Source organism: Colletotrichum destructivum, chromosome 11 (assembly GCF_034447905.1).
Source record: "Colletotrichum destructivum chromosome 11, complete sequence".
Taxonomy (NCBI): Eukaryota; Fungi; Ascomycota; class Sordariomycetes; order Glomerellales; family Glomerellaceae; genus Colletotrichum; species Colletotrichum destructivum.
The window spans coordinates 104771-125560 of NC_085906.1; the positions used below are offsets into that span (position 1 = coordinate 104771).

General features: G+C 51.5%; 6 protein-coding genes across 6 annotated transcripts; 2 read left to right on the plus strand and 4 right to left on the minus strand.

Moving 5' to 3' along the window:
- Positions 1–8: 8 nt before the first annotated feature.
- CDEST_15216 (uncharacterized protein) lies at positions 9–1122 on the minus strand (the record flags this gene model as incomplete). The annotated part of the gene is made up of 2 exons (XM_062931372.1): positions 9–737; positions 808–1122. 2 exons carry the CDS (start codon positions 1120–1122, stop codon positions 9–11), a joined length of 1044 nt encoding a protein of 347 aa, XP_062787423.1.
- A 536-nt stretch (positions 1123–1658) lies between these two features.
- On the minus strand, positions 1659–3262 carry CDEST_15217 (Putative fungal transcription factor). The gene is made up of 3 exons (XM_062931373.1): positions 3095–3262; positions 2238–2933; positions 1659–2187 (listed from the first exon to the last, which is right to left on the minus strand). The coding sequence occupies exons 1-3, from the start codon at positions 3127–3129 to the stop codon at positions 1752–1754; spliced, it is 1167 nt and encodes a 388-aa protein (XP_062787424.1). The 5' UTR covers positions 3130–3262; the 3' UTR covers positions 1659–1751.
- A 504-nt stretch (positions 3263–3766) lies between these two features.
- Positions 3767–4826, minus strand: CDEST_15218 (Putative RTA-like protein; the record flags this gene model as incomplete). Its single annotated transcript, XM_062931374.1, has 3 exons — positions 3767–4224; positions 4299–4547; positions 4613–4826. 3 exons carry the CDS (start codon positions 4824–4826, stop codon positions 3767–3769), a joined length of 921 nt encoding a protein of 306 aa, XP_062787425.1.
- A 7659-nt stretch (positions 4827–12485) lies between these two features.
- On the plus strand, positions 12486–15578 carry CDEST_15219 (Putative UDP-glucuronosyl/UDP-glucosyltransferase, Glycosyltransferase family 28; the record flags this gene model as incomplete). The annotated part of the gene is made up of 9 exons (XM_062931375.1): positions 12486–12945; positions 13155–13306; positions 13365–13723; positions 13784–13944; positions 14012–14272; positions 14332–14440; positions 14507–14857; positions 14927–15311; positions 15399–15578. 9 exons carry the CDS (start codon positions 12486–12488, stop codon positions 15576–15578), a joined length of 2418 nt encoding a protein of 805 aa, XP_062787426.1.
- Positions 15579–17678: 2100 nt separating this feature from the next.
- Positions 17679–18910, plus strand: CDEST_15220 (Putative survival protein SurE-like phosphatase/nucleotidase; the record flags this gene model as incomplete). The annotated part of the gene is made up of 2 exons (XM_062931376.1): positions 17679–18846; positions 18883–18910. The coding sequence occupies exons 1-2, from the start codon at positions 17951–17953 to the stop codon at positions 18908–18910; spliced, it is 924 nt and encodes a 307-aa protein (XP_062787427.1). The 5' UTR covers positions 17679–17950.
- A 1083-nt stretch (positions 18911–19993) lies between these two features.
- On the minus strand, positions 19994–20530 carry CDEST_15221 (uncharacterized protein; the record flags this gene model as incomplete). The annotated part of the gene is made up of 1 exon (XM_062931377.1): positions 19994–20530. The coding sequence occupies one exon, from the start codon at positions 20528–20530 to the stop codon at positions 20171–20173; it is 360 nt and encodes a 119-aa protein (XP_062787428.1). The 3' UTR covers positions 19994–20170.
- Between the last annotated feature and the right edge of the window lie 260 nt (positions 20531–20790).

Here is a 20790-nt window from a genome sequence, read left to right on the forward strand (position 1 = left end):
TCCCATGCTTAAGACTTTTTACAATTCATCGTGCCTTGTCGTCTCGACGGCTGAAGCGACTTTGGTGAAGACAACCCGCCGATACGCAACCAGCTCCCGTTCAAAACCTCAAGAATCAGGTGCAAGTGTTTATCCTCCTCTGGATGCTGGTTTCTCCCTTGTTTCCTCAAGTCCTTCTCCTCCGGTATCGTCACCGTAATCTTGGTTACATTGATCCCGCTCAGCCCAAGCCGCGGCACGGTCTTGAAGGGCTTGTTCTGCGTCGACGTCGGATCGAGATATTGCCACCATTTGTACGTCAGCCGCTCGCCGTCCGGGTCACAGGATTCGGAGGCATCGAGAACAATCTTCTGCCCCGCGACGACATCCATCTTCAGCACGTCACGCGACCGGTCGCCGTTGACGACGGCCATTGGTGGGTGTCGGCCCCGGGCGAAGGAATCGGCTACTCCCCAGTTCATGCGGGCTGCGAAGTCGTTCTGGAAGGCACCACGCCAGCGCCAGATGGTGAGGTGCGAGCCCATGACGACTTTGCCGTCGTCGGACCGGACCGCGTCGACGAACTCGGCATAATGGCCTTCGCCGTAGTTGACTGGGCCGTATCGGCTGCCCCAGGAACCCCACTCGGGATACTCTGGATCGGACAGGCCGTTGGGGATGAGATAGAGCAGGGACGGGGTGTCGCCCTCGACGATGAAGTCGGTGTCGGGATACACGGCCCCGAGGGCGCCGGCGAACTGGATGTTGGCGGCGATCCAGGACGGGGACACGACGTGGCCGTCGGCGAGACAGGGGAAGTTGTATTACTGCTCTCCCGAGATGCCGCTCCGAGCAGCAAGGGCGTATCGGTTGAAGGGGCGCACCGAGGCGGTGTAGAAGAGGCGCAGCCAGTGGCGGCGGATCCAGGCACCGGTGTTGTCCTGGTCGGAGATGGCGTAGGCGCGTATTCAGGAGGTGAAGACGTCCGTCTCTGCCGGCCCGCGAGTTGCGTCGACATGTCAGAGTGCCTGGGCGAGGACTAAGGTCTCCCATCAATGACACTGAGAAAGCCTCACCGGCTTTTGGAGTGACACTTGATGGCGGTTCACGAGCCCGGATGGTCGCGGCCGGCGCTGCCAGCATCTTCTTTTGCACTCTTGGACTTTCCAACACGTTTGGTCTGTTTGAGGAATACTACCTTACCCACCAGCTACAAGACTGCACCGCATCGACCATTTCCTGGATCGGCTCAGTGTAGACCTTCCTCCAAATTTTCTCTGGCATGGTAGGAGGTCCACTATTTTTTCCGTCCTTAGTATTGTAGAGATCTTCAATCGGCATGTAAGTCACGCCGCTGAAGCTCGGGGAAGTATGCTCCTCAGACTTTTACAGTTTACACAGATTGGATGCTCAACTGGTAATAAATTTTGTGAATTATACAATACTTAGTGATCTATCTTTGAAACAACTTAGTCCTTGAAATTATTCTCGTTACACCCAGGCTAAGGGCTTTGCCGAAGACATTAACATCGACTTTTGTTTCGTTCCGTTCAAATACTCCTGTATCACCTGGGAAGGGGGAAAAAACGCACCACAGAAAACTATGCCCTCAGACAATACTTTCCAGGGCGCAGAGAGACCAACAGCTACTACGAGTCAAGTACGGTGGATCTGTCAGGAGCGGGTCATGGTTCCTAATCGCAGCACAAAGGGAAAGCTGCAATAATGAGGATCCTGTCTCGTTCTTCTTCTTTTTACACTGAAGTTGTTGATCAAGAGATTCCGTTCAGCCTTGATACCTGCTCTTTTGGCCACGTCAAGATCTCATGAAACGGCGGAAGATCCTTTAGTAAAGCCTCGATATCTTTAAGAAGCTGCGTTCCCCATCCCTCAAGGACCCAGAATCTAGTTCCCATGATAGCCAAGAAAGCAGAGAAGTAGGACAGGAGGACCAACGCGTAAGGGTTGAGCTCTTGGATGTCAGCTAGTATACTTGCAGGCAAGACATAGGGCCAGGATAAGACCATGCCACATTCAATATGCAGACCGGCGCTGGCCATAAGCTTGGCTGAGAACATCAGCTCAGACACGGCCGCTTCGTAGTCCTGAGGGGCTGTCAACTGTGGGTCGTGGCGGAAGAAGGATCCAAGGCGTCTCAAAGCGTCAAATGTATCTCGCGGCAAAAGGGATTGCTCCAAGGGCGGATCACTGGTACTCGATGTTAGTTAAGATAAATAGGCGGTAGCATTGTAACCTACTAGTCTGATATCTCACATGATTGGACTATCCAGACGCCCTGAGCCAGCGGAGCAAAATTTGACCGTGGAAGGTGTTCGATAAACGGCTGGAGAACAGATCGAATGCCTCTTACAAAGCGGATCATTTCTAGGGTATTGGCAACCGGAGCTGACAATTGTCCCTTGTCTGATCTTGCAGGGAGTAAGCAAACATAGAGTGCTACAACAGTAGCGTAGCAGAACACGGGCTTCCAATTTTGCTCCGTGACATTGGTCAAAAGCGGTCTGAAACCCTCCAGACCCAACGATTGGTGATGTGCAGCAATTGTAAGGTATGCTTCTCGGTCGCTCGGGATCAGATAGGCTTTATGCAATGCAGATAACGCAAGAATGCCATCCATGACGAAGGGATGAGAATAACCTTCTCGAGGAATAACAACTCTCCAGACGTGCTTCATGTCCTCTCGCAGAGCAAGAGTATTGCAGGTATAGGTAGAGTAATGGTGCATGAGTTCTAATTCCCGGCCCTTCGACTCGTTGAGAGGCCAAAGAGGAACCCTTCCAGCGTCGACCGCAACACCGAAACTTAGAAAGTCGTCGTCAATAGCTGTATTCACGGCATCTTGAGATATGCCTGTCCTGTCGAATGATGTGAGGAACCCTTCAGAAGGGCTTTGTGAAGTCGTAGCAGCTGACGACGTGCCTGTCGTTGCTAAACTACAAGGAAGGTGAAGCCTCGAGCAGTGGAAGCAGGACGGTCGTTTTTCATCGCACTGCGTTACTCGGTGAGCTGGGGTGAGAATTTTTTTTTTTTGCGTTCTCGACGTTTATGCGGCCGAAAAGAAAGATGAAAAGGTGAGCGAGAGGGCGAAATGTACCTTGACTTTCCTTCGTTTGCATTCATGACAACCATTGCGAGATTTTTTGTGATGACGCCGTAGGCCGACCATTGGTGGAAAGGATACAACCGCAAAGCTGCTGTTTTTTATTCGGGCAATCTTTTCCACGAGAATGGGTTTCTGATTACCACTGGTCACCATTTAAACGCGGACAATTTTTGGTTTCCGAAAAGTAAGCGTTTCTAGCGAGAGGGGCAGATTTAAAGCCTCTAGAATTTGACGGATCCAGCTCGCATCGGAACCCCCCCCCGTGTAAATGCCGCGTGTCTGACGTGGCGGAGCCGGCTACTACTAGTCTCAAAACGCTCACATTTCCCTTGCCTGGTCATCCCTGTTTCTCTGTGGGTCCAGCCTCGGCCAAGCTTTTCTTGTGAGTATTATATCCAAGCCTAGTCTGTGAACAATGGGACGAATTTGGATGACGTGGAATTAGGACGGTATAAGTCGACGCGGATTAGAGAAAACTCTTCATGATCTTAGGAGGTGCTTGAGCAAAGCATTATGTGCTGGATTATCTAGCCCAATATCAAAGTAGTACCTACCTACTTCACCCACGCATCGAATTGACGCAAATGTTTGCCTTACTTTGTATCATTGTAAGTAGAAAAGTCCATTTTACATAGGCTAAGCAAGAAAGTTCAACGATCGCCGCTACGCCAGATCCGACCTCAGTCTGTGGTGTCCGCTGGGAACGTCGTCCATGACGTAATCAGCCTGTTTTCTTATGTGCCGCAAACGTAAAGCAAGGATCTCGGCAGGATGAATCCAGTTGAGAAGTACCATGGTGAGCCACATCAGCAAAGCATCAAAACCATATAGGTATGCTTCGTGACTGAGCAAGTAACCATCAAAGCCCTGCAGGTATTCAGCCACCCTAAACACAGAGCGCACCATGATAAGCAAGCTGGCAATGAAGAGAGCTACCATGTGCTTCTTCCAGGCGACTTTGTGAGACGAAGCTGTAGGATATTGACAGACTTTCACATAGAAAGCAACAGCGACAACGATGAAAAGGCCGAAGAAAAGAAGCTGAATAAAGAGGCCCGCGACGGTGATGTTTGCGCCAGTGGTCATCATTGACGCTCCACCAGTGGCCTGAAGGCCACCGCCTAGTCAAAAACTGTTAGTTATACGCAAAGTCTGAGATTTGCCAGGCTAGGAAATGGCTACTTGTCTCACATACCTGAACTTTGGACCATGAATGACAGTATGTCGCCGCACACAAAAAGCTTGGTCATCCATGCCTTGCGAATGAGAGTCAGGTCTTCCCCGTCTATCAAAGTTACAATACGGCCAAGCTCCATATAAATCGTAGCGGCGAATAAGGCTGGAGCGACGAGAATGAGGAGAGCCTGGATAATGTAAGGGACTAGTGTCCAGTCTGGTGACTCTTGGCCGGAGCGGGCGCGGGCCGCGTAGCCAATTAGTTCCACTATAAGGGGAGAGATTAGCGGATTTCAGGCTTGGTTAAGGTGTATTGGAGATGAGAAAACACACGGATTCCCCCAAGGGCGAAAGGGATCATGAACCAGCAACGAGACCGTGAAAGTTGATAGAAGTGAAATCCTGTTGTTCCGACGAATAAAACAACGAAAATGATGGCACCAGCAATGGTTGGATTGTAATGGTATAGTTTGAAAATAGGTTCGTCTTGTGCGGCGGAAGCTCTTGCTTCCATCATCAAGGACGAATGGTGGCCAAAGTCGTACATGTTGCTACAGGTAATGAAGCTCGTTGACTTGATGATTTTCTGTCGAGACAACTAGGGTGTTTCCTTTGGTCGGGAAGTTTTCGAATCCAAGCTGCTAAGAACGCGAAGAGTTCCCTCTAATGCTGTTGGTTGCCTAGATATAGAAGGAGCTAAACAAAGACGAAGAAGCATGCAAGAGTCGCAGCAGAAGTTGGCGAGAGAGAAAAATTTCAGTAGAGGAAGAGAAGTTGTAGTTGTTGTTGTTGTTGTTGTTGTTGTTGTATTTAACGCCATGGCGGCAAGGTTGGAACCCTTGTCGCAGACCTCCCGAAGGGTATGTGGCGTGGAGAGCCGTGGGCTAGGACTATGTACTTCATACATCGCCCTTCCTTTCGTCCTCCAAATCCTGCCTGATGGCTACTATGCCTTCTATCTGTCCCTGGTTCCCGCTGGTTCCCCAGTTTCATTGCTTCCCGTCTATTTCCCTTTAGGGGTTGAGTTGGCTGTCTAGATCCCGTGCCGAAGCCCGTTCCCTAGTAGCGTGGACAGATCTTCCGGAAGAAGTTTGTCACGTGCAGGAAGGCCTCAAAGCCTTTTGGGTCAGTCATTAGTCCCTTGAAGTATCGTTCAAGAGACCCCATAGGTCCTATGGGGTCGAGCGGACCAGTTGGGTAGAGGGTGGGCCACTGCTGCCTCCTCGCCAGGGTCGCTGGGCAGTAGACCAGATGATCTACTTCCTTTGCCTCCCCGCAGGAGCAGGTTAGCAAAGCTTCGGTGTGGTTAAAGCGTCGGTGATAGTGTTCAAAGTCCCCGTGGCCCGACCGGGCCGCTAAGAGGTGGTGAAGGGTGCTCCGTGGTAGGGCGAGTTCGGGAGGGCAGGAGAAGTGTAAGCTCAGTCCAAGCTGGGTGTAGCGTTCTGTCGCCTCTTTACCCCACCACTGTCTGTACTGGTTTCGCAATCGTTCTCTACCAAGCCTCTTGATCCCGGAGAGTGTAGCTAGTTGGCCTAGCGGGACTGGCAGCGCTGTGCCCTCCTTGGCTAGCCGGTCCGCCTCTTCGTTGCCCTTAATCCCCTCGTGCCCTGGCGCCCAGTGGGTGTGGATGTTGTATATCCTAGCAGCAGCTTGGATCTCGAGAACCGCTGCTTGCGAGGTGTCTGGGGCCTCGCCCCGTATTCCTTGGATGACACTGGTGTTGTCGATGCAGATGTGTATGGGTTGGCCTTGGGAGGTTAAGAGGGCCCGCCGGAGTCCTATCCTCGCCCCTTCAGCCTCAGCGTCGAACACCTCTGCTAGACCGAGTCGGCCGCAGCCCTGGGCCACGCGCCTGTTGCTGCGGTAGATGACAAACCCATATCCTGTGGCTCCGTTCGTCGCTTTGGAGCCATCGGAAAAGACAACCATGTGGCTGTCTGGTACGGTCTTTAGCCAGGCCTGGAAAGCTTTGGCTGCTTCTTTCTTAGTCTGCAGGACTATGAGGTCTTGTGAGCCTGGGAGGTGCTGCGGTTGGATGAGTGCTGGTCTCGGGCATTTTGGTGCAAGGTCTGCAGTCCGTTGGAGCTTCGTCTGCTGCCGCCCTCGTTGGGAGAGCCTCGGGACAAGAGGGTGTTGTAGATCGACCTTCTTTAGACGTGCTGCAAAGCGTAGGCGGACTCCTTCTAGAGCCACCTTGCTTGGTGGTAGTCCAGCATCCCTAAGGAGGCTGCGCGTTGGGGTTGTTTTCCAGGCCGGCAGGATAGCCCTTGCTGCCGTCGTGATGACCCTTTCGAGCTTGATTGCAAGACCCTTCTGGCCTGTAGTGACTTCATCTATCGGGAGAGAAACATTGCGGCCGCTATCGATGGCTCTGCCAGGGGCTGGCTTGGTCATGCCTCCATACCAGGTCTCAGCCCCGTAGAGGGCGATTGGCAGGACGCAGGAGATCACAGCCTTGCGTACAGCAGCGGCTGGGAGCCCGCCTTTTGTGTTTGTCAGGTGTCTAAGATGTTGGGCCGCCTTCGTCGCCGCAGCCAGCTTTGTTTCAACATGGTGTCGGAAAGAAAGCCTCTTGTCGAACCAGACCCCTAGCCAACGTATGGGCTTCGTTGATGCTACGATTCTAAGGTGTCTCGCCTTGATCTCTGGCAGATCTCTTTGCTGATTATGTTTCCTTGTGAAGTGGATAGCCTCGGACTTCTTTGGGTCAAAAGCGACCTTGTTCTCCGTTCCCCAGTCGAGGATACGTGTGATCTCTTGGCCGAGGCTCGCAGCATTACTCTCAAGGGAAGGGCCCATAGCCAGAAGGCCGATGTCGTCTGCGTACCCGAACCGAAGCTTCGGGTCTTCTGCTAAGATGTCTGCGATGTAAAGCAGGAAGAGAATAGGAGACAGCGGGGAGCCCTGGGGCAGCCCGCAAGCCAGGGGGAAGTCCTCTGTTGTTGCGTCCTCCAGCCTGACTCTGGCTGTTCGGTTTGAAGCAAAGTGGAATATCAGTTTGGCCAGGCTGTGAGGCCAGCCTTGTTGGCGTAGCCGGACAATCAGCCGGTTCCGAAGGACAGAGTCAAAAGCCCCTTGGACGTCCATCGTCACCAATGTAGCTGTGAGCCCTTTGTCAAGGGCCATTTCGATGTCGTGGGCGAGGCAGGTGGTTAGGTCAACCGCTGACCTGCCAAGTAGAGCCCCTATTTGTTGTGGGCTGGTCACCCCTTCTAGGATGGTAAGGTAGGACATTCTTCTGGCTATCAGCCTCTCGAGACCTTTCCCAAGACAAGATAGCAGGGCTATTGGCCGCCAAGATCCGGCTTTTGAGAAGTCTGCTTTCCCTACTTTCTGGATCATAGCGACCTCTGCTCTGCGGAAAGGCTGGGGGAAGTAACCCGTCTGTATGCAGGCCTGGAACAGTTGTCTGACAGGCTCGGATACAAGGTTCCAGCAAGCCTGAAGCAGCCGTGTTGTGATCCCGTCGATGCCAGGGGTCGTGGTCTTTGTCAGGGTAGCCTCCCTCAGCTCTTCTTTACTGATGGCATCATGCCAGGGTATCCGTCGTCGAGAGACCGTAGGGACGTCGAACGGGTCTCCGGGCAGGTCATCCTGTGCACTGAACCTCTGTAGGAGGGCTCTTCGGAGTGCCTGGGCCTTAGCCTGAGTGTCGTTGATCGTCTGGCCCTCCACTACCAGAGGGGGGGCTTTGAGCCCTAGGCTAGCCTTTCGCCAGCCCATAATCTTGTAGAGTTCTTGGTCCGAGGTAACTCCTTCGATCTTAGCAGCCCAGTAGGCCCGCTTAGCTTTCCTGACTGTACTCAAGAAGACCTTCTGCTCTTCGAGGGTAGCGAGACGTGGGGTCTGCTCTAGTTCTTGGGCTTGTCGGCAGCAGGCCTCGCGGTACGTTCGGTGGGCTTCTGCGCACTCTTGTGTCCACCAAGGGGCCCCCTTCCCATGCTTTCCTCGATTCTTTCCTACAGCCTGGACAGCCGTGGAGAGAAGGTCGACTAGTCGTTCCGCTTGGGTGTCCAACTCGGCAGGGGTAGGTGCGTTCTGGAGGGTAGGTAAGACTAAGACTCCTGCTCTGATCAGGTCTCTAAACCGGGGTAGGGCCGAGTCTGGGACTGATAGTGACCGTGGTTGATCTGTCTGTTGTTGTCGGTGCCTATGAAGCGGGATTGTTGAGACAATTGCTTGATGATCGGCCCCTGGGTGAAGGTGTGGGCTGACCACTGCGTGTGCGAGCGGAATGTTCGAGAAGGTAAGGTCAAGTACATGGCCTTGGGCATGGGTCGCAGTCCCTGTCTCGCCGATGAAAGACAGGCCGTGGCCATCTGCCCAGTCTGCTATGTCGTCCCCCCTATTCCTGTTCCTCGATCCGGGCTCCCAGGAGTAGTGATGAGCGTTCACGTCCCCTGCCACAAGGACTCTTTCTGGCGGCCTGTATCCTAGGAGGGTTGTGGTCGTGTGACTGTGGGGATCTCCTGGTTGCCTGTATACGTTAACCACAGTAATTTCGTTGTTAACTGTGATCCATAAGATGTCCCTTGTCTGTGCGGGCCTCTGCTGCTGGGCCTTCCACTTCCTCCCTTTCCGTATGTAGGTCATTACCCTAGGTCTGGTCTCCCTGTCCTTCCAGGAATCCACTGGGACGTAGGAATCGAACCCTGGGTGTGTGTTGATTTGCATTTTGTCAACATAGCCTATCCAGGGTTCCTGGACCAGTATAATGTCGATCAGCTCAGCCCAGCAGAGCTCCAGGAAAGCTGTATGTGCTGGCGACTGCTTCCCTACGTTGCACTGAGCTATGCGTAGCACCTGTGGAGAGGCCTGCTTCGGCCTACGTCTCCGAGTCGAGTTCCAGGTGGGTGTAGGCATTAGCAACGTTGTAATCCGGTTTCTGGGCTACCCTCTGACTCCTGCTCAAGAGAGGTAGGATAGCGCGGTTAGTCTGGTTAGTCTGGGGAGGACCCTCGGCATCCTCGGGCTCATCCTCACTCATGCTGCTACTATCGGTGTCCCTGTCCCCGAGGCACACAATTGAGCTCTCGGAAGGTGTCCTTTTGCGTGGCCGCTTGGAGCCGGGCGGTTGATCCTGGTCGGTGGGAGGGAGATCCCCAGGCTGTTGGGTGCTGTTCCGAGAGGCGCTTAGGCCGGCCTCATAGAGGGCGTCATAGGCCTTCTGTCCAACCTTGCGGATCCGAGCCCGCTCCTTCCGGTCTGGGAGGGCAGGGATGCCGTTCATCGTCATAGGCCTGGCTGGGCAATTCTTGTGGCTAGCCTGGAACGGGCCGCAACAGTTCGCACACTTCGGTTTAGCTGTACAGGGCCCAGTCTCGTGCGAGTCTGAAGGTCTGCTGCAGTTGTTGCAGAGCGGCTGTCGGTTGCAGTAGCTGTTTGAGTGGTAGCCCTGGCAGCCGGGGTCGTGTCTGATGAGCGTCTTCCTCTTCTGAATGAGTTGGGACCTGCTGCTTTGGTTGAACAGTCTGAAGGGCTGTACCTCTGTTAGGAATGAGATGACCCAAGAGACTTCGTTCGTAATGGGGTTCGGCCCAAGGCGGGATTGCCGGGCCCGGGTGGGCTTCAGTCTTGTCTGGGCAAAGACCTCGTCTTCGATCAAGGTGGCTGGGTCCAGGGCGTCCCCATCAACGCTCCACAGTTTGGCTGGGCAGCGCGGGACGACGTAGGTAAACCACTTTATCGGGGTCTCTATCTTGTAAGCCCCTAAGCAGCCCGCTAGTTTTTGCTTGTCCGCGAGGAGGCCTTGCTGGATCTGCTTGTTTGACGGCCTCAGTGAGTATCCGGTCGCAATGTGGTAGATATGAGGGATATCTGCCAGTTGGAGGTCGAAGGTTCGGCAAACTGTCTGGCGGAGGGCAAAGGGAGCGTTCTTTCGGGCAGCCGACAGGCCCTCCTCCGGGATGCGGGCGAAGACCCGGAGGTCCTCTTTCGGTTGAGGTTGGGGCTGGGGTGGGGCCTGGGATCTTGTCTGGGGTCTGGCCTGCGGGCGGGTCGGAGCCCGGTGGGGGTCTGGAGCTGTACCTGGTGCCGAGGCCGTGACGGCGGCCCAGCTCCGGCTCAGTGGCGGAGCATGTTCCTTGTTGATGAGCTTCTTTAGGGCTTGGATCACATAGGCCGTAGCCTCTTTCGCGATCTGCTTCCTGGGGCCCTCAAAGCTGGAGACGACATTATCAACAGACTGCGCGATGGTTAAGAAGACGTCCTTGCGGGCCTCATAGTGCCTGGCCTCCTCGTCCAGGGCGGACAAGACAGAGCCAGTGGCGGTCCTACCAGTGGCTGGAGTTGAGATCGGAGTCCCCTTTGCCGTTGGGGGGGCTGGATTGAAGGTGTTAGGCTGGCTTCCCGCGAGACTGGGCCGGAGTGGCTGAGTCTCGGTATTGCGGCGGCGTTTAGCCCTTGGTGGAGAGGTTGGCTCTGGAGGTGGCCCAGAGCCCCGATCGGGGCCGGCCGGTGAGGCCGGCAGCGGTCCGATGCCCGCCGGAGGCTGTGAGGCCATCGCGGAAGGGCTCCGGAGCAGAGAAGTGAAGAGTTTTCGGCTGTTAAGGATTCTAGTGGTTCATCACCTGATTCACTAACAGCGGATGCCAAGAAAAATTAGGCGAGAGAGAAGTTGGAAGAGAAGTTGTACTCAGGCGAGGGTCATTCACATATTTGTACTGGACCTTGAATGGAACATCTTTCCCAGGGAGAGCTTAGGGGTGGTAAGAAGATGAGTTGCGCCTGCGACATTGTAGGGCAATGTTACTTAATGCCCGAGTAGGACTGGCGACTCCGCGTAGTCGAAAACAGAGTTTTCTCATCACTCTCTTACCTCCGAATACGCGTCCTTCGTATATGCAGAATGTTCTTTCTATGTTGCCGTTGTTTGTTTCTGCCTTCGGATAGCCAAGAGACTCCATGTGGCTGCGCAAGGGGTGCAGAGAGCCATAGCGGGGTTCATGAGCCTGGGTTTCGGCTCAGCCGTTTGGGATTTGTAAGTAGAGGCCATCGGTATGTTGGGTGCCAGTGCCATCTCCATTGGAAATTCTGGCCAGATTTGAGATTCCCAAAATCCCTGTCGGATCAAGCCTTCGTAACGAACCCCGGCAGGAGGGTCATCGCGTTTCGTCTGGTGTTGTAGGGTATGGTGTACCCTTGCATCTCGTGTACGCGGTTTCGTATACTTATCTGGATGGTTCCTGCCATCCAATGACCTATTTGATTGGTGGCTTTTACAGCCCATGCAAAATTTGAGGCGCCTGATGGACTTGCTGAGCCCCAAAACCGGCGTCACTAATCTGGTTCATTCGGAAAACAAACGTAAGCCTTGACTTCTTTGCGGACAAATGTCAAAATTGTCACGGGTCTCTTCCTGTTCATTCAATAATCCGTAATCGAAAAGTGCCTCCCCTTGTTCTCACCCAAAACATCTGCTTCTACGTACAACCAGAGGAGATGTGCCATTCATTTCGCACTTGCAAACCACATAGCATTCAGACAACCGCTTCTCAGTTTGAACCCGGCACGCTGGTCAAAGCGCTCAAGTGCGCAATGTATTTCGAAAGGGAAGAATACAGATTCTTTAAATAATTATGTAGACCTTGTTGTCTTTCTGTTACTTATCCAAATGATTAATGTGCTAAATTGGCTGCTATATATCATGTTTGTGCAAAAAACTAATTGTCTCAAAAAGAGCACTAAAAGAGCATACAAATATGCAAGGCTTGAACCAAAAGCTTAAGGAAGTGACTACAAAGACGAAGATGATATTGCTGAGATAGCCAGTTCAGTTGGTCATTGATTGTCGGAAGCATTTTTGCTCAAACGACCTCAAGAGCCTTTTGGACAAACGCAGCCACGATAAGTGCAAATTGAAACCCATCATGCCTCCTTTTTCCTGTGCTTTTATTTTTTTCGTCGCTAGGGCTTAGCGAAAGCCCGCCACTATGAAATTATCTCCAGACTTCGGCAGCCAAGAAAAACTAGATTCAGAATGCAGCGACCATTGTAGCGCGATAACCAATCAGCTTATTGATGCCAATCATTGTTTTTGCTTCAGCCTCCCGTAGGTTCTGCATCTGGACAATTAGAAATTTGCTCTGCATTCGGGAGTTCCAGAAATATGGGGACTGGAATCCGCGGGCAACGAATACGCGGTTTCGTATACAGGCAAAGGGTGAGACATGTCGTTAGAGTGGTATTAAAATTGCTGACGTTTCCTATGGTCTTGCTGAAGCTAAGTTGTTCTACTTGCCAGACGACGGTGAACTGCAACGACTCGAATATGTCACCTACGTCAAAAGCTGGCGGGGGTCCCAGAACAGCTGAATTAAGCAGCACATCATACGATCACGACTACCAAGATGCATACGATGCCCCGCCGCCTCCCTACGAGCTTCACTTCGCTGGCGAATCTGTCGACAGTTCAGCGGCTATCACAGGTATACATTCCAACCGCAAGCAGAAGTGTTGTGAAGTAGTCAGATTTTGCTTACGAACTATAGGCGACGGAAGGATATCCATCTCGTTTTCATCCAAGAACCCTGAGCAACTAGCTTCTCTCCTTCCACGATATTCTCCATCCCCGCCGATTGTGCAAGAGGATCCGGAGTCCCACTCTCAAAAGCCAGGGCCAGCATGTCCGCGTCTCAATTTGGTTATACAGGTAGTGGGAAGTCGAGGTTCGTTACAATCCCTTTTCAACAACTTCCTCTGCATCACAATGTGGCCTGCTATGCTGCAGCTGTCTACAGCTTGGAGCAATTTCAGAACTTTGCACATGAGGCAAGCCATCGCGCTTAGTAAACAACTGCTCGACAGTGGTTGTCTTAGTACATGGAAACCAGATAAAGCGTTGTCTAAAACCCACTTCTCTAACGTTGAATAACAGGCGACGTCCAGCCTTTTATCGCCTATGGTTCGGCTTTGCGTCGGTATGGTCACCGTGTTCGCCTTGCGACGCACGACAATTTTGCTGGCTTCGTGAGAGACTCCGGTTTAGAGTTCTATCCTATCGGGGGTGATCCGGCTGATTTGATGGCGGTAAGTAACGTTGGCGGTCCTTCGAATGGGGAAGCATCAATCATCCTAACTCGAGCAGTACATGGTTCGTAATCCCGGTCTCATTCCGTCTTTAGAGTCACTTCGTGGCGGGGACATCGGTAGAAAGCGTCGAATGATGGGAGAAATGCTACAGGGGTGCTGGGAGGCATGTTTCCGTCCAGACCCTTTGACCAACGAGCCCTTTGTAGCCAATGCTATCATCGCCAACCCTCCCAGCTTTGCGCATGTTCACTGCGCTCAAGCACTTGGAGTTCCAGTTCACATCATGTTCACAATGCCTTGGTCAGCCACCAGGGCTTTCCCTCATCCACTAGCCAACCTGCAGAACAACAATACGGAACCGTCCACAGCAAATTGGCTTTCGTATGGAGTGGTTGAGACGATGACATGGCAAGGGTATGTCTGTATGGTATGTGGAACTTGAAGCTCATCTTACTGATAGTTGCACAATCACAGGCTAGGCGACGTCATAAATGATTGGCGTCGAAGAAGTTTAGGTCTAGACAGCATCCAGGCAAGCATGGGGCCCGGTATCACGACCTACCTGAAAATTCCTCACACATATTGTTGGTCTCCTGCGATTATTCCAAAACCTGCAGATTGGGGCCAAGAGATCGGTAAGTCTATGGAAAAGTAGAATGAGGTAGTTTTAGAGGCAATAACTGACGGTTTGCGGTGGAACAGACGTCTGTGGCTTCTTTCTGCGGGATGAACCTATCTACAACCCTCCATCGGATCTAGACACCTTCCTACGCGCTGGAACTACTCCGGTTTATGTAGGCTTTGGAAGTATCGTCATTGATGATCCACAAAGGTTGACCAATGTCATACTCGAGGCGGCTAGTAGATGCGGTGTCCGTGTCATTATCTCTAGGGGCTGGAGCAAACTTGGAGGCAATAATCCAAACACACCCCAAGTATTCTATCTTGGGGATTGCCCGCATGGTAAGCAAACCAACTCATTCCACAAATTGACTATCACTAATGATTAACGCACACACTAGAATGGCTCTTCAAAAGGGTATCGGTGGTAGTGCACCATGGTGGCGCCGGCACGACTGCTTGTGGCTTGATCAATGCCCGACCAACAATCATTGTACCCTTTTTTGGGGAGTAAGTCAATCAAAATCACATGTAAAGACAGCCGATGTCGTGTGCTGATGAAAAATCCCCTGCTAGCCAGCCTTTTTGGGGAGGAGTAGTAGCCTCTATTGGAGCCGGTTCGAAACCAATCCAACATAAGACACTCTCCACCGACAAACTTGTCGATGCTTTGCGGTACTGTCTCTCAGATCAAGCCCATCGCGCCGCTGAAGAGGTTGCACTGAAGATGCGTATCGAAAATGGGGTCGACAGCGCTGTCCAGTCCCTTCATCGTAACCTGCCAGTCAACGCTTTGATATGTGATGCGTTACCGCACCTGTCTGCCACCTGGTTGTACAAAAAGAAGGGGCACGTTGTGAAGCTATCCGACCAAGCAGCAGCGACGCTCCTCTCTGAAAAGAAGATGAAGAAGTCAGACCTGGAGCCGTAAGTTGGGGCGAATTCTATAACAGTGTACCCTGTAATTACAATAGCTGACTACTTGCCCCTTTGCAGCCTACGCGTCCGATTCTATGACACCGACGTCCAGCGTTGGGATCCGTTGACGGGAGGCGCCTCATCCGTGCTTGGAACTCTGACAGATATGACAGTTGCCTTTGGGGGTACCTTCATTGATCCCTTCAAGGAGTACAAGAAGCATCGTGAGCAATCGCAAACAGATGGAGCACAAGGCTCGAAGGCAAGTGCTAGCGGAGCTGCGGCTCTGGCAGCCGGGAAGAGTCTTGGTAAAGTATATGGAGCAATGACCAAGGGAGCGCTACTGGACATGCCGCTGGCGTTTGCGGAAGGGTTGAGGAATGTCCCAAAGCTTTACGGAGAGGAAGCCGATGACTATGGTAAGGTGAAGGACTGGAAAAGTGGCGCCGTGGTTGGCGGAAAGGTTAGTTATGCATTGATCCTTAGTCTTGGTCTTAGTCTTTCACCTCCTCATTAAGTTGCAGTTACTAACATCTAGATATAATGCCAGGCACTGGGATTGGGGCTGTACAACGGAGTTTCAGGACTGGTTACAGAGCCGTACAAGGGAGCAAAGGCTGAAGGTGCCGTAGGCTTCATGAAAGGTCTTGGTAAAGGAAGCATTGGCCTCGTTACCAAGTCGGGAACAGGCCAGTATTGCCCGGGATCCAGAGGTTCGAAAAAGGACTAACATTTTGCAGCCACAATCGGTATATTTGCTTACCCGGCACAAGGCATATACAAGTCGATCGTGTCGAAGAGGGATCATGAGGTTAACCAAGAGAGGCTTTCAGTGTTGGGCAAGTTTGTAACATCTGCTAGTGCTGAAAGCAAAAGGAATGTCCTGGATTGGTTTTCGAAAACATTCAAAAAGAGTTAAAGAAATACAAGATAGTAGTTGTCCTGACGTTCTAGGGGGAAACCGACGGAACAACGGTTCCCATTTCCCCTTCTTCGTGACCAATATGCATTTTTCATTTCTTTATTCCGTCTTGCGCAGTCAAAGCGATAGAAGAATCATGAACCTAAGGGTTCTCGTGCGGCTAGTTAGTTTCGTGCGGAGGAGCAGGGTGATTCAATTGGATACTAGCGCAGCATACTGGTAATCTCCTGTGCGTTTTCCAATTTTTCTCTGATTCCTAGCACGTTTTGATCAGAGCATGTTGTTGTTGTTGTTGTTGTTGTTGTATTTTACGCCATGGCGGCAAGAGCGCAACCGCCCTTGCGGCAGACCTCCCGAAGGGTATGTGGCGTGGAGAGCCGTAGGCCTATAACTACCACTAGATACAGTCCAAATCGTCCTCCAAGTCGTGCCTAGAGGCAACTATGTGTTCGAGCTGTCTCTGGGTGCCGCTGGCTTGCCCGAGACAGTGCTCTGGTCGTCCCTAAACCGCGATTCCGCCGGTATTTCCTCTCCTTCGACCCAGAGCCCGCAGGCTGCTGGTTTACACAACGTCCCAGTAGCCGTCCGAAGCATATCGTGATAGGTTATACCGCCACGAGGGAAACCACAAGGGGCGAAACCTCGTGAGGATAGGTTGTAGGGTTTGCTGTTAGGCTCTGTAACAAGCACAGCCGTGTATTACCGTGGCTATACACAGCAACCCTAGTGTCTGTTTGTCTTTTCGAGGGGGTCTTCGATCGTTTGAGGGGAAAAGGTGTTGAGGGAGCGAAGTCGAAAAGTCGATCGGTGGTGTTCAATTTGGGCCCGGAAGTGCCGCTTGCGCCGGGAATGAAGTTCGCCCGGCTCCTTCGGGAGGCTAGATGGAACCTCTGCTTCCTGCCCTACCAGGAAGACTTCATCTAGCCTGCGGAAGGCGATGTCAAGTCGGCGGCGGCTCGTTAGGTTGAATAATCGTCGGCTCGAATCGAGGGGAAAATGTGCGTTGTTAAGGGTTTGATTAGCGTATAGCTAATCTGCCCCAGCGCGCGGCGGCAAACCGCGGGAACTGGGGCCCCTCCTTAGCATGACACTAACAGCCCGTGCCAAGCCGGAGAGATGTTTCGTGGAGGTTGTGATCAGAGCATGGCTAATCACAACAAATGGTCGTCTGTCATGCGCTTGAAGTACAAATGACTTTCCAAACAATGTGTTTTCTTCTCACTCATAAGATCGATGTTTGCAACGAACCTAGGTTGGTGATAGATACTACTTGGTTTCCTGCGGCAAGGCCAAGGAACCCATCCTATGCCTACCGGCGAAAAAGACCAAGACACACCGATGCTCTGCACAGGCATAATTGCTGGTGTGTTTTCCTGCTTCCCTTCATTACGTCACCTACTCAGTGCCAAGGTTTCGAACCTGTCTAACCACGGGCCGAGAACAACGCCTACTTTAACACAGGTTCAGTGTAGTATGACTAAGTCCTCCTTTCACAAGCGTGTCAGAAGTCCTAGTCAGCAACTAGTAAAAGGACACTTTCCTCGTGCATCAACCGCTCGGATGCAGGCTCCTGCATGCTAATCCAAAGCCCCAACTTTCCCGGGAGCCGCGCGCAGCCGCGTCCACTCAGTTTTGTCCTATGACATATCCCATCGAATGCGAATGGACCTCGAGACCGAGAATCTCCAGTTTTGTATCCACTTTTACTCTGAAAGCCTTGTTTTCTAAGCTCTTTGTTAGGTTGAAAGTGCTAATCCATGAATCCAATTGGTCGATCCCGACCTTGGCAAAAATGAGGTCCATTCGCACTTGATGGGATACCCTCTTTCTCGTAAACGCGTACATGACCGCTAAACGCGTAAATGCCCGATTTTACCCTTAGGTACCAGATGTAAACTTCAGCTTTATTCACTATCCTCATATGACACGTACATCACTGAAGGCCGCCTCATGGGCCAGAAACGAAGCCCCTTAGGGTTAACAAGGCGCTCCTTGACTCATCCGGTTTTTGGCCAGAATTTGGAGAAACTCCGAGCATTATTTATAGCCAGATCCCACCACTGCCTTATCAAGTAGCTAATTACTTTTTTCACACTCATAACTTATGAAGGCTTGACCTTCTCTCATCAACCCTCGTCAACGCTTTTAGCCCAACAATAGATACGCTTCTCGCATCCAAGATGCATATTCTCGTCACGAACGACGACGGTCCTCCGTCGCCGAATTCTTCCCCCTATATTCGTTCCCTCGTCCATTATCTCCAAAAAGCCGGTCACGTGGTCTCCGTCTGCCTACCACATACCCAACGCTCCTGGATTGGCAAGGCTCATATGATCGGGAAAATAGTCGAGACATCCAGTTACTACCCTTCCGCGGACCTTCACGCTACTGAGGATACCGCCTCAAGTGAATTGTCTCTAGTCAGCGCTGATGAGTGGACCCTCATCGACGGGACACCAGCTTCGTGTGTACAGATCGGTCTATACCACTTCTTTCAGGGGCGAGGGCCCATTGATATCGTGGTTAGCGGGCCTAATTACGGGGGTAATACAACTGCCGTTTTTGGGCTTAGCTCAGGGACACTAGGGGCCGCGCTCGAAGCCGCAATGTGCAAGCGGAAAGCAATCGCCATCAGTTTTGCCTCGTCATCACAAAATCATAATCCTGAGGTCATTGACGGGGCGGCAAGGCACTCGGTCAAAGTCATCGAGAAACTCTACCATTCGTGGCCCTTAGGGGATGAAGTGGATCTTTACAGCGTCAACGTGCCGCTTGTCGAAGGCATAGAGAACCATAAGACGCTTTACACGGGGATCTTTCAAAATTACTGGGGCGACGGTAGCTCTTTTCAGGAGGTTCATGGAGAGATATGTAACGAGGATAACGAGAAGAAGGTTGGTGAGGGGGTCAATGAGGAGCTGTGCAGCGGCAACGAAAAGTATAACCAGGTTGCGGGCAGCAGGGGACATCTGAATAGGTACTTCAAATGGATGCCCCGGTTAGCTGATGTGCATCGACAAGTTGAGGAAGCGGCACCCGGAAACGATGCTTGGACTGTCCAGGAGGGTTACACAAGGTATGCTGTCTCCTGGAACTGACTTTCTACCTCAAGTACCGACATTAACGTGTTCACAGCGTAACTCCGTTAAAGGCTAACTTTTGGCATCCAGCCAACTACCTACACCAGAGGGAGCTCATACTATGACGGATATACTCAACGCTAGAGGAATATCGAGGCCAGCACCACGCTCCTTGAGGTGATTTGAATTGTCAGGATTTGGGGAAGATATACGTTTGTGCCTACATAGGACACTGAAGCAATCGTCGCAAAAGGAAAACCAACAGAGGGCAGTAATGTTCCAATATCCTTTAGGCCATACGTCTCGATTCGCTTGATAGCCAGTATTTCAAACCACCCCTCTCTCTCTCTCTCTCTCTTGAAATTCCTAACTATCTAGTAACTACAGGCCATGCAGCTAAAAACGGCTGCCGCTGGAGTATGGTAATAATTAATTCCAAGCTTATCATGCATGATTGAGGTCATAGATGATGGAACTCGGTTGCAAGATGTTCCTGACGCGAAAATATCCGTCAATAGAGGAGTACCTCCTAGGTCGTAGGAATCTGACACTAAACACATATTTAAGACTGTGGCGACCGGTTAAAGCATGGAAAACTACCTAGAACTGTCCTAGCTGGAGCAAAGCTTTAGTGATGTTGTGCGGTTCAAGTGAACCTCTCTCCTGCCAAGTGTGTATTCTTTTCTAAATTTAGTAGTAGCCAACCCGCCAACATAGTTCAGGACTCGGATGTCGAGGAAACTTTGATATAGGTAATAGTAAACCTAGGAGGTGCTAACAGTAGTATTGTTAGTGTTAGTTATTCAGGCGCGGTTGCTGTACTTTGTCTAGTGGATTAGGGCTTGCCTGTAGTAGTGGCAAAAGTGTTGTCTATTTAACACGATATTGTTTGTGGCTTGCTTTTAGACATTTTGCATTTAAGGCCTGCTTTGCGGCTGCACATAGGTCTATTTGGTCGAAAAGTTCATGCTGAAGATGACATTGTGCCTGTAGAGGCCTTAGGGTTAGGGTTACAGAAGCCAACTGTCGTTTGGCACGAGTCTGATTCTGAACGTGAACACACGGATATTGCAGCGTCCAGTTTCCTGCGAGCTCATCTCCTCTTGCAACAGCTTTTAATTTGCATTTGATAAAATTTGACCTTAGCCCTGTTCTAGATACTAGGCGGAAGAGTAGTAGGATCTATTTCATCTTGGATACAAGGTGGTAGCCACAGTGCTGGCTTGCAGGTCTGAAGATACTTTGCATCTGATGTGGTGAGAATGTAGGCAGCGGTGAATTCAGACTACTGGTTCGGTACTGTAGAATGTAGTTGCGTCTTCAAGCGGCCGAACCTGTAACTGAGGCCCCGGTGATTCCAGTGCCAACCTCGTTGGGGAGGCAGCAGGGCTTTTGATCAGGCGATGACCAATAGCTCTGGGTCGCAGGGCCATTCCACACACTGAGCACCCAAAACCCGTTTGCAGGGTCATACCATCCATTAGGGTCGATAATGACACCGTCGGTCTGTTGGGAGTACCAGTAACCATTGTCGGCACGCTGGAGGTCGGCGTAGTTGGGAGAGTAAGGTCCAGCTGCGTGAGCCGGTGTGCACTGTTGGGTTCCGGTACATTTACCCCATGTCCACGCATGTGCGGCGGTAGCAAGGATCGTAGTGACAAGGACGGTAGGGTTAACCATTTTGCTAAGTATTTTAAGTTAGTAAGAAGCTTACAATGTATTTTAATGTTTTGAAGTACTAACGCAGAGAAAATCTGTGAAGCTAAGCAGATAGGATAAGGGTTGGTATTTGGTGTAAAAGTGGTAGTGAAAAAAAATATCTGCTCAACATTAAAAACCAAATAGTTAGGGTTTATATAATTTTCTTTCTGTCTCTGCAAACTCCTATTGAACCACACATTACTCAGGCAGAAGTTTATTAAATTGCAATTTAGCTATCT